This window comes from Caloenas nicobarica, chromosome 1 (assembly GCF_036013445.1).
Source record: "Caloenas nicobarica isolate bCalNic1 chromosome 1, bCalNic1.hap1, whole genome shotgun sequence".
Taxonomy (NCBI): domain Eukaryota; kingdom Metazoa; phylum Chordata; class Aves; order Columbiformes; family Columbidae; genus Caloenas; species Caloenas nicobarica.
This window is the reverse complement of record NC_088245.1, coordinates 138611820-138624405: the sequence shown is the minus strand read 5'-3', so window position 1 is coordinate 138624405 and position 12586 is coordinate 138611820. Positions and strand designations below refer to the sequence as shown.

At 35.3% G+C, this 12586-nt stretch overlaps 1 protein-coding gene across 1 annotated transcript in view; it reads left to right on the top strand.

Moving 5' to 3' along the window:
- Window positions 1-9589, top strand: part of TMPRSS15 (transmembrane serine protease 15) — a 60311-nt gene extending 50722 nt beyond the window's left edge. Inside the window, exons 21-27 of the mRNA XM_065642027.1 lie at window positions 108-203; window positions 3609-3658; window positions 4088-4262; window positions 6152-6333; window positions 6580-6675; window positions 7589-7728; window positions 9434-9589. Coding sequence (XP_065498099.1) covers window positions 108-203; window positions 3609-3658; window positions 4088-4262; window positions 6152-6333; window positions 6580-6675; window positions 7589-7728; window positions 9434-9589 — 895 coding nt within the window. The remainder of the gene's footprint in view (window positions 1-107; window positions 204-3608; window positions 3659-4087; window positions 4263-6151; window positions 6334-6579; window positions 6676-7588; window positions 7729-9433) is intronic.
- Window positions 9590-12586: the final 2997 nt, after the last annotated feature.

Below are 12586 nucleotides of genomic sequence, written 5' to 3'. Positions count from 1 at the left end.
AAATGTTATGCAGTTTATTTCACCAGCATAATCATGTCCCAAACATTCCTCCACTTGTGGAACAGGATAAATATCTAAAAATACACATACGTATCTTTTCCTTCCAGGAATGCAAATATATCATCAACTGTATTATTCACTGGAGATGGCCCGTTTGTCCACATCAGCAAAGCAGCTAATGACAGCCTAATATTTCTAAAAAGGTGGGTAGACTGAATTTTCTTCCTCATACAAAGGATAACTTAAAGTATGGTGGTGATCATCTTCACACTAATTTCTAGCTCAAGTTTATCTGATGGGTAACATGATTCTGTATGAGTTCTGGACTATAAACATATCTAGGTTTTATTCTCTGTCTATAGTTGATTTCTGTGTAACATTGAGAAACTCTTCCCCCTTCCATTCTTGTCCATCTATTGTAAATTTAAAAGGATGGAGATGCTTGCTACATTTTTAGCTAGCATTCAGTACAACCTTAAGTGAAGTCTTTATACATTTAGTGTGTCAATGATAAATACTGCTATTTTTATAAAATATTTCTTATCCAGAAATCTCAACAGTATGAATATACAACATAGCAGAAGAATTAAAATGGAACGCCATTCACCCATGGTTATATAGTAGTTATCACACTAGGTACTCTCTGTAATCAGCAGAGAAAAATAAGCACTCCAAATTTGATCTATCAAGGCATCTCTTGAAATACGATGAGTCACACTTTATAATCCACTGATATTATTGATACAGAGTTAGGAGTGAGTGTGGATTGCTGAAGTAAGTAATCCACAGACAGGTATGTTTAGACAAATTAGTTCCACTCAAAAATGACTTCTGGATTTGTCTTCACATTTCAAAATGAATCATTAGATTAGACGATCTTCAGAATACATTTGATTATATTCCCATCTTTCTCAGTCCAAATAACAGCTGAAGTGATTCTAAATGGTCCTACAAACTGGTATATTTTCTTGTAGACTAAATTAAAATATACTTTTAACACTGGATTATATTCTCAGGAGATGGTGGGATTTACAGTACACCTCCAAAAGGAAAAAGGCTTGCCATCTTCAATTACTGTCTTTTTTCTTGTAAGACAGCTCATTATACACATTTCCTACCAAAGCGATGAGGCAGAAAATTACTGTCTAACTGCTAAAATACTGAAACCATGTTGAGGATGGCAAGAGCCCATGGTCTTTAAGGTTTCCTTTAGAAGCATACCGCATAGTAACAAAGCAAGAGAGAATTCTTAATTTGCTCTGCTGTATTTTATCTCCAGAAAAAAAAAATTTCAAAAAGATACATTTTATGTTCTAATTATACTCTGTTAATCCCAAACATTTATCCTTCTCACTTGTGGTGAAAGTACCTTTAACTAATGGAATATCACTGCAAGCAATTTTTCTTTTTTTTCTTGAGTGGATGTCTAAACCAGCACTGCCATGAGAGATCTTCAAGAGCAGTAATGATTTAAAGATGTCTTCTGTTAATATCTATTAAACACTAAAAAGTGATTGATGCATGAGGAAATGGAATAAGTTCATTCATCTTAGTTGTATTTCTGTTGCAGAAATAGGTATCTTCTACCATGTTTCATCTTGACAGCTGATACAAATCATTTTACAGGATGACACCATTACAGATTCACACACTTTTTTGTACATATAATTGATGATAGAAAGATCACACAGATTTTATAAGTTAAAAAAGAAATCATTAACTGGTAGTCAAATTATAAAATGTATTTCTCACATTCTCTTCGATCTTTATTCAAGTGTAGCTACCATTGAAGCAAAGGAAGGCACATATAATACTACTTGAAAGCTGTGGTGGTGGAGATAGTAAAACTGTTCTCTGATGCCCTTAGGTAATGTATTTCTTGGCAGGATAGCTTTGTGACAGGGCAAAATCCCGCCTTGAAGATATATGTGAGCAGATTCCACAGGCATAATTGCTTTTGCCAGTACTAAGTGAAAATCACTCTCACAGATGTCCCAACTACTCCAGATTTCTGCCCGGCATGCTGCTTTGTAGATGACACTCAGAGAGGCACATAGATGGGTACAAGCAATGCCTCTGTTGCCTTTTGGATTCTCCTGTGCTGACCAAGAGGCAGCTGAGGACTGGTGGATTGAAGTGCAGGCAAGGAAGTGGTTTTCGTACTGTGAGATAGCTTCAGAAAGCAGAAGAAGCAGAGGCCCATGAAATAATTTTTACTAAAGTGATAAGTAGGTACTAGTGGTGGGACAAAGACCTTCATTACATGTGACTGCCTGCTTCAACATAAAAACCAGGGACAAATCTGACATGTTGGATGTTAATTTGGCTAGTTTAGGCATCTACCTAAGAGAAAGCATACGACCAGATAGAGAAGCTACCATACAGTACCACTGACCACCATTTTAAAGCCTATGGAGGGAGCTTGGTCAATGGTAGTTGCTATGAAGTTTTTGCAGAAGATGGTATTTATTTCCTGTGGGTTTATGCATTTCTAGTTGTCCTCTTTAACGTTTGTCTCACTACCAAGGGACTCCCTTATGAAGTCAATACAGATTTGAATACAAATTACAGAATTTGTTTTCCATTTTTAAATTACAGCTTTAAAATTATGCATCTGTCTTGAAGTGGAAAATGTCTATACGAAACTTCAGGACTGGAGATATATCTCTTTATTACCCCCTCTGTGGTGAAGATTTAACTTGGGAGGTGGGGGGTGGTTACAGTTCCTACTTGCCCTTCTTGTACCACTATGCCAAAATGCTGGGTCACGTCATACGTTATTTTCCTCACAACAGATATCAAATTTTAGAGCAAATATAGTGAGGGATACATAATACCAGATCATGTTTAAAGTATCCTTCATTTTTCTATTTGAAAATGATGTGGAAAAACATACTGTAAACTAGCTGTTGGCAGTCTTTTTCTTTCTCTATGTCTATGTGTATCAGCTTTAAAATGCAAGCAGACACACTGTCCCAAGTGTTCAGATTCATTATAGGCTATGACAACAATCTTAAAATCTCTGAGTATCAGAAATGCTTGCATGGTTTTGATCTCTGGGCTTGGGCTCTTCATGCTCTTGCTTTTTATCTCTGTTAAGTGATTTCTAACCCTGTACCTGCAGCTATATATTTTACAGTGCATTATATCTTAGTAAAAAGATAGAGTGATAACAAACTAACCTCTTAAGTTCTTTGGTCACACTGATCTCTAGTGGTAAAGTATTGAAAACATCTCAAAAGGTAGAAAAAGTACCACAGGCAGGTACAATTTTATTTGGAATCTGTCACAGACAGATGACTTGTTTCCCTAAAACATGAGGGGAGTCTACTTGTATTTCCATAACATACAGCAATTAAGTGTCCATTGAAGAGTAATATGTACATTTAATATTATGTATAATATGATGTTCTATATTTAGAATTAAAATATAATTAAAACATGGACAAAATATTATATTTAACAGTGATATTGATAAACTAATGTACTTACATATGTAAGTATATATATGCTTATATACATCTATGCATATGTATGTATGTATATTTGACAGTCATTTAGTGTTACTCAGTGTGCAGACACGTGATTTAATTGCACTTTCATTCTAGAGAACACTGTTTGGACAACCTGGTGGCTCATTTGCAATGTAACATTAAACGTAAGTACACATATCCTGGGAATATGTCACACAGAAATCAAATTGTTTACTCCATATAGCCTAATGTTTAAAGTTTGAATTGAAAGGTTAGGGAATGGATTATAAGAGCTATTCTTGTAATGATATAAGCATGAGAAAATTTGCAGTCTTCACTTGTTTTCAGAAAGAACACAAGTTGCAAAGTTGCATCTTGATTTCGGCTATAAAACACCAAACTTTTTTCACAGTAGTGGTATTTTCAAATAGCAGTTCCGATACTACAAAGCCTATTTTTCCAAGAATATTAGCTAGTGTAACAAAACATGCTATATGCCCCTAAAATATAGATTTTTTTTAATTTTTAAAAAGATGTTTGTTTGGTGGGGTTTGTTTATTGTTTGTTGGGTTTTAAAAAAATTATTATTATTATTTTAATTTATTTTATTTTAGCTTGTGGAAAACATCTGATAAGACAGAAGAGTGGAACAAGGATTGTAGGTGGAAGTGATGCCAGAAGAGAGGCTTGGCCTTGGATAGTTTCACTCCACTTTAATTCCAGACCTGTTTGTGGAGCTTCTGTTGTCAGTGATGAATGGCTGGTGACGGCAGCACACTGTGTATACGGGTAATGTTCTCTGTGCTCAGAGCCTAATGCATCCTGATGCTCCCACAACACGCAAGTACCCAAATGCTGGATAGTCATCAGGAAAGCTGGGTTGAAGTATGACCTGAGCCATCGATCAGTCCTGTATAGAGCAAAACACACTTTCAAAGGACTGTACTGAAATCACTAGGGAGCAGTAGTTTTTAGAGTGTTTCTAGATGTTTACTTTAGAATATAAAATTAATATAAATCCACAAGTGCTTCTTCTGACTCCAGGGCATCATTTCAACTAGCTGAGATGGACATATGACGTCCATGTCATGTCTTGTGTTTTTGATTTTAATGATGATGAAACTTGGGTTTTTTGCACTTGGTTATTTGCAGGTTCACTAAGGAAGCATCAGATTATAAATAATTTGTGAGACTGATATAAAAAAATTAACAACTAGCTCACTCTTTAATTACTATGTTTTGAATCACTTCATGGGCTCAGCTAAATGCTCTTCTGATAAACCCTCAGTCCTTACTTTAAAGCAGAGAATCATGGAAACTAAGCAGCATTTTCTGAACAATGAAGAATTGCTCTTTAAATATATGGTATTAACAGTGAGCATTTACACTTAACCCATAAGTAATGTGGGCCTCTGTTAATTAGTTGAATCTCTGCCAGTTGTATACAGGATGACATCATACCTCATAAAGGTAAACCCAGTGTTGCATGTTCCTCCTGTATATTATCATAGATTGATCAAGATTTACTGTGCATCATTGGAATGAATCTCGATTTATGTGCATTCATTAGGCAATATTGGATATCCTCTATATGGTGTTATTTGTGCCATTCAAAGAAGTGATGCACATTTAAATATTTTCTAAGCTTTGATTCCATAACATCTGTAATAGAAACAAGTGCTGTAGAAGACACCTAGAAACTGGAATGGCAAAAAAAGAGAAACATTAATATTCAAACTTACAGTAGAGCTCTCATTATAAATAGATAAGTAGTAAGGCAGTAAGGCAGTTAATGCTGCCTCATTGCATGACAGAAGCTATATTCTACACAACGACACTGAATATGAGAAGGATCAAGCCCTCTTAGTTTTTGTACAGTAAATCCATCTTGACTTTGCTGTAATTTTCCTAAGTGGGAGCTTGCCATTTCACACCTTAATTCTGAACATTTAACGTAAATGCTCCAAGTTTAGAACATGATAACTTCTTGATGTCAAAACAAAAGATCAGAGAAACCAATTCAATACTGCAATCAGGCTGAATTAATATTTTTGAAATTACAATCTGGTTGATAAAAACCAGCAAATTATTATGGTTGATTAAAAAATAGCAAATAATTAAGTTTTCTAACTTAAATACAGCCTCAAACCAGCACGCATAGCTCAGCAAAAAATGCAGATTATGTCATATTTTGTCTTAGCATATATTTTTCAATTTAGATTTAAAAATTAAGAGACCAGTTTTCTGAATCTATGAGCTGCAGCATCTCCAGCAACATTTTGGACCAATTATTCTTTGGGTATTCCATAATAATTTTCTAACTGGGACTGATATTAATTACCTGGTGGGCAGTCAGCAGTATTCTTCACAATGTTTAAAAAGCTCTAGTAATTTAGTTAATGTATTTTCCTCCTCTGCACTACTGTCTGATTAATTCTTTATAAATAATGCATTGTAAGCTTAACATAAAAAATCAACCACATAGTTCTGCAGTGTGGATGTTTAAGATAGTATTACTACCACAAAATTGTAAGCACATCAGTTACATTCTGGTTATTTTGACAAAATGTGCAAATGCTATGAATTACCATGAAGTTAAAGATTAGTATTTTGCCTAACATATTTTTCAAAACTTTCATTAATCCTTCATTATTGTAAATATTCCTTGCAATTTCCAGGAGGCAACTAAAACCATCTCAATGGAAAGCAGTTCTTGGCTTGTATGACCAATCAGATTTGACACAAGCTTCAATAGTAGTTCGAAACATTGATCGAATAGTTATAAATCCTCATTACGTGAAGTATACAAAAGATAGTGATATTGCTCTCATGCACCTTCAAGACAAAGTGCAATATACAGGTGAGTTGTTATTTTCTCAAGAACAGGTTTAGTCTATTATGCAAGACTCTAACTTTCCTAAGCACATCAGAGTGATAGGGTGGTTGTACATTTTTTACAACCTAATCATTCTGGATTCAGTCTGGTACTTCCTGGATATCTCTTCCAAAAAGTGGGTTTGCATTAATTAACATTTTCTTACGTGACTTCATAAAATCCTGAATACGAGGAAGAGGTTGGAATTAATTCCTTGTTTCTCATTCACAGATTACATACAACCTATCTGCTTACCAGAAAAAAATCAACAGTTTTTACCAGGAATTAATTGCTCCATTGCTGGCTGGGGTACTATTACGAATGGAGGTGGGTTGTCTGCTTAGGAAATTATGACAGTCATAACACTGTGAGGCAAAGCTTGCTCCTGATGCCACAGGGGTTGCTGAGGTGGAATAGTTTAGAGACATACTGCTCCATATGAAAATTTGGGAACTATCCCTCTCCACTGTTGCTTCTCTAAAACAAAATAATAGACTTATCTCATATTTATTAGAAAAAGTACATAACTAAGATCATTGAACTATGAAAAAATCTCATTACATCCCCTTAGAAGTTATGATGACTACTTTTCTCAATATGAAGTAAGTACATCTTATTTGTAGATATTGGGTGGGGGAGGAGGCAGATTAGTCTTTCTGACAATGTGCAAATGATTTTCCCTAGAAGTCAGGAATACTGACTGTAGCATGAAATGTATGTTCTGTTTGCATATCCCATGCTCCAAATTTGGAGTCTCTGTGAAATAATAAACATGACATTTCACTTCCACAGTTGCTTGTAAGCATTTGCTTCTACATTTTCAGAATAAAACTGTGTTTAAAATTTTGGGTAGGAATTAGTAACAGAATTTTTAATAAAAATTTGAACTACTCGATGTTACACAATTAATAGTGAGGAAACATTGGACAATCCAAACTCCTAAGCCCTTAATTATCCCTTGTATCTCCCCACAGTGAGTTCATAGTAATGGATTTTAGTAATCTGGAATTAATTATCACCAAATTCAGTCCCATTACACAAATGAAAGACAGGACTCAGTTAACGAGCACTGTTTAATCAGTGACTGTGTTACAGGGCCTGAATGATACAGCAGCGATGCTGGGCTTCCTGCTGCTCAGTAGCGTGCCCAGCATGCTGGAACAGGAACAAAACCATCTGTGTTCTGAGCGGGATGTACATATTTATTACAGTGGGTAAACGTACTTTGTATTTTCATCAGGTCCCACTTCAAATATATTGCAAGAAGCAGAAGTCCCTCTCATTTCAAATGAAAAATGCCAACAACTGATGCCAGAATATAATATCACTGAGAATATGATATGTGCGGGATACGATGCAGGAGGAATAGATTCCTGTCAGGTAAATAAATACAAGAGACTCATTTCTACTGCTAGCATACACTACATCTAATTACTGAATAAAATGCTCCCTGATTCTCCAGTCATTAAAACCAGGAAAATCACTGTCCATGAGTGTAATTTCTACTCACAGTATTTTGCCCATTTAATACTTTATCAGGATACAAGTTGAAAAGATAAAAATCTACTTTTTATCATCTTGACATGAACAACCATGAAGGAAGATAAATATGAGGAATGGCAATTAATTTTCTGTACTAAACTTTGTATAACTCCAGCTGAGTAATTCCATGAAGGAAAGAGGGACATGCTTAGGGAAAAGCAGAGTACAGAGAAATAAATATCAAATAGACTGAAGTCTCAGAAATGCTTCATGCAGGGAAAGCGAGAGAGCAATGATGCTTTTCCCCAGAATCCATAGACTCTGGAGACCTTTTGTAAGTGAATGCTACAGTATTTTGGAGAGGCTGCCTTTATGCACTGATCTCATATGCTGCTTACTGAGGATCTAGTTTTTATCCATTCCAGCTCTGCTTGTAACATGCTGCTTCTCTTTGAGGATGTAGTCAGGGTTGGCTGTCACATAGTCTTTCTTCCAGCAATATGGAGTCTATGGCACAGAGGCTGGCTGGTTGTCCTCAATTCTGGTGAGGAGCTCATGCTTTGCCCTCACAACCTAAACCTTCATCAGGTACAGTGACTTTGGCTAGTTTAGTCTAGAAGGAGAAGTGTATGCAAGCCTAATTTCACTTGCCATTCCTTCTGCCTCTGTGGCTTTCCTTTTTCCTTTTTGTCTTCTGAACCTCATACTGAAAAAAGCAGTGTACCACCATAGGCTGATATAGAGTACAAGTGACCAGCGTTGTGATCAATGACCGTTCAACCATGAGCAAAGATGAACAAGTGAGTTCCGATTGTGCTTCAGCCTTTAGGCTGCTGTCACAGCCTTTGAACTTTTGCCAATGCCCTAGAGTTATGGGCAGCAGTATTTTAATAGCCGAGTCCTTGCAGAACTCCCCTGTAAAGCTCCATTCACAAGACCATGAGAATTTAAAAATACTACAGGTTCAACTAACTTGAGAGACAACGAAAATAGTCATTGCCTTCTTTCTCATCAAAACAAGACACTCATGGCTGACTCATGCCACACTCAGGCTGTGGGACGAATCAAATTTAGTCTCCCACACTATTGCAATGCTACATCTGCTAAACTATTGAGAAGGAGGTGTGAGAAAAGGACACCTCTTCTGACAATCTTGCCATCTTTTTCTCTAAATTTGAAATTGCGGAAACGCTAGGGTGACTGAAAATAGAACTGCATTTTGGCTGAATAGATTTGACTAAAAAATAATTCCTACACATTTACCCAGGCTTTGTGAAAGATGAAGGGCTAAACGTAAAATTAATAAGCAAAAAAAATATTTTTAAACCCAATCCTGTATTGAAAGACTGATAAGAGCTAAAGATCATATCCTTTAAAACAAACAAACAAAACCCCCAAACCAACCAAACAACCAAAAAAATGGAAATGGATTATCTCAAGATTTTTTCCACATGGAAGAATTCATGTTGATCTCACTTCGGTGCCCAAGACATATAGGGATGCAATGTCTACAATTAAAGATCAAAACGAACAAAACATCATAAACAGGCTCTGCTTCAGAGTTGACACTGTTCACTCTTAACTTTTGAATTTCATGTTGCAGGGAGATTCAGGTGGCCCTCTGACATTCGAAGATGGTAACAAGTGGGTTTTGATTGGTGTAACATCATTTGGCTATGAGTGTGCCCTTCCCGAACGACCAGGAGTGTATGTTCGAGTGACCATGTTTGTGGACTGGATTGAAAAAATAATCTATTAGCTTGATATTTTTTTAATAATAGAAATAAAATTTAAAGGTGGAAAGTAAGCTATTGTGTAATGATGTAAACCAGACTGGCATTGCTATCTCACAGTTAGATAAATTGAATCAATATTTAAATTTGGGGAAGCAAACTCCATTACCAATTGAGAACAATATTTCAAAACAGATGCTCTGGTTTTCTTAATAAATGGTTTTATCATTTTACTTGTTTCTTTTATATGAGACCATGGGGAAACAGTTTCTTTGAATACCAGTATATTAAACGAAGAGTGGAAGGCTTTACAAAGCACAAGCAGTAAAAAAAAAATTGCAAACTGCAAATGCTTTGTTGAAAAATGGTCTAAATTATTAATTTCAGGCCAAACGTTAATTGTTTTTATGTTTTTACATTGTATTTTTCAACGTGCATTTTCATTTCAATGCATAATCAACTCTTCTCAGTAATCTCACCACATATCAAAATGAAGGTATGTGTTGTCTTTTTAAACTGGGCTCATGGGAGTTCTGCCTTGTCTATTACAAAAAGCTCTAGAATAAGGTTTATGGATTGTGCATAAAGGCTGATCATATATCATGCTGCTTTCTAATGAATAAACTGAATGTAAGCCAAAAGTTCTCTTGTGTATAATTCATTTGAAATTAATAGAGTTAAATAAAGATTGAATATAGCTTTTTAGTTTTCTTTTTAGGGTAGTATTTTGGCAATTATTCAAGCAATTATAGATATGTGCTTGTGTACACCCAAACACAGACTCATAAAACTGCAACTTCCTCTCATAAAAAGTAATGTTTTTAAAAAACATCTGACAATAATGAGTATCAGCTGTTCCTGGTGAATAAAGAGTAATAGGGTTCTATTTGATATAATATATGTTTTTTCTTTACTAGTGACTTTTAATACTGACTTTGTTCTTTGTATAAAAACTATCATGATTGCCAATTACAGCATTCTAAAAGGGAAATAATATGAAGACAAAAATGTGTGTGCTTTCTTGGGTTTTGTTTGTTTGGGCGTTTTTTTTGGTTTGTTTTTTAAATCTTCTTGAGCTCTTTTCTAAATAGGTTTCTCTTAAAATATAATTATCTACTTTTTGAAATGCCTTAAATTCAATGGTGTCTTCTTGGTAGTGTAATATGATGCATTTACTTGATTTCTGTTTTCAGCCTCGTGTAGGAATTTAATATATTTTTAATTCCAAAGTACTGCATGAAAATACAAAATGTATTCCAGTTTATTTTGTATGTCTATCTACACATACACACATAGATGTATGGTTTTTGTAAGGAGCTCCCACATTTTGTGCTTACAACGTTGAATGCAGATATTAAGTGCTCAGATACAAGGCAAGCTTACAAACACAGGCTGTCAGTCACTGATAAAAAATATCAAGTCCCAAACTGCTTTCAGGTCTTTATAAAGCATTAGAGTACTAGGTCCAGGTCAAAATATTTAGCTTTATCACCAGATCTGTGACCACAAGGACCACAGACAGATGTAACTGAGCCAGAGAGAAGATAAAAGATAGTTTAGACACCTTTCATACAAACCACACAGCTTTTAACATTAGAATATTAGTTGCAAATCCTAGATTTTGTAGTGGTCTACTGTTTCTGCTGTTACTCTTCTTCACTTGAAAACAGCCACTGAAAATAAAGTGCATTCTGCTAGCAGTATAAATTGATTTGGATGAAGCAATTATGTTAAAATGCTTAATTAAAATGTGACATGATTTCTGCAGTATTTACCATACCTCACTGTTGTAAATGGTGTTTCAGTCTGCTAATGAGGTACAAGAGCCAACTCAAAGCAGATCCAGTTACTAGAAAATATGCTTCCCAGAAATACAGTAATACACTTCTATTTATGTGTACCTTTTCCTTCAAAAATGCAAAGCATAGATGTATTTTTGAGGTATACATGAATAAACCATGCCCTCAGACTAAAAAATTTCCTATTATAAACTCTGGTATAAAAACATATATTAATATAGACTAGTATAACTAAAAAGAAATATTTTATTTCAACTAATTTATATTTAGATAAAACTAACATAACCTTAGTCGACTACATTTTAGCTTTCATTCAGAATCCATTACTTCATTTGCCTGCATATTAACCTTTGGAGAAGCCAGTTGTTACTATATTAAAACATGTGGGCAGAATGGGTTATTTTCAATTGAGTCACAGGCCCAAGATGCTTTGAAATAGGTGGTGGAAGCTTGAGCTGACTTATACTTCTTTGCATCCAAAAAAGTGTAAAAGATTAAAAAAGGATGCTTCCTCCTTGGAAAAGGCCGAGATCACTATGGGAAAAAAAAGAAAAATCATGTTCCCTGGGGAAAATAGGGGCAGTGGAAGCATAATGTTTCCATAATGCCAAACTGAAGCCATGCCAAGGACCAGCTAAGGTTTACTGTTCATCCTTCAGTTCCTTGCCTCACCTGCTGCTGCCATTTGGAAGAGATTTAGAGGCAGTGAGAAGAAGGGAACATGGTCACCACGAGGCGACCCCATAGCTGAAGATAAAAGCCAACAAGCTCACCCAAAGTATCTCTAGTTGATGAAATCTGTCACCTGAAACTGGAAATCATTTTGCTTTCTCCATTCTGTACAGTTTAATGTGAATATGAAGGACAGAGTTTGTTGTTGTTGTTCCTTTTCTTTTTAAATTGGAATTCTGTTGCCACTAATGGACTATGCCACATAAATACCTGTTGTTTTCCTGGAAGCCCCAACAAAATCCAAGGGAAATAGCAGCACGAATTCTAATTTCTAGGTATTTTCTCTACGAGTGTTAAACACACCTATGTTTCTACCTTTCCTCTTTTACCCACGCTCCTATCTCCCTTTTTTGTGTGGAAATAAGGGAAATAAAGATGAAAGAATTTGTTTATATATGGGATTTGCATGTTTTGCATGGAGTAGAATCACCTGCTTAAAGTTGGAAGTCGTAAGACCATAAGTTTGATCTGGGCTCTGTTTGCAGTCTTCAA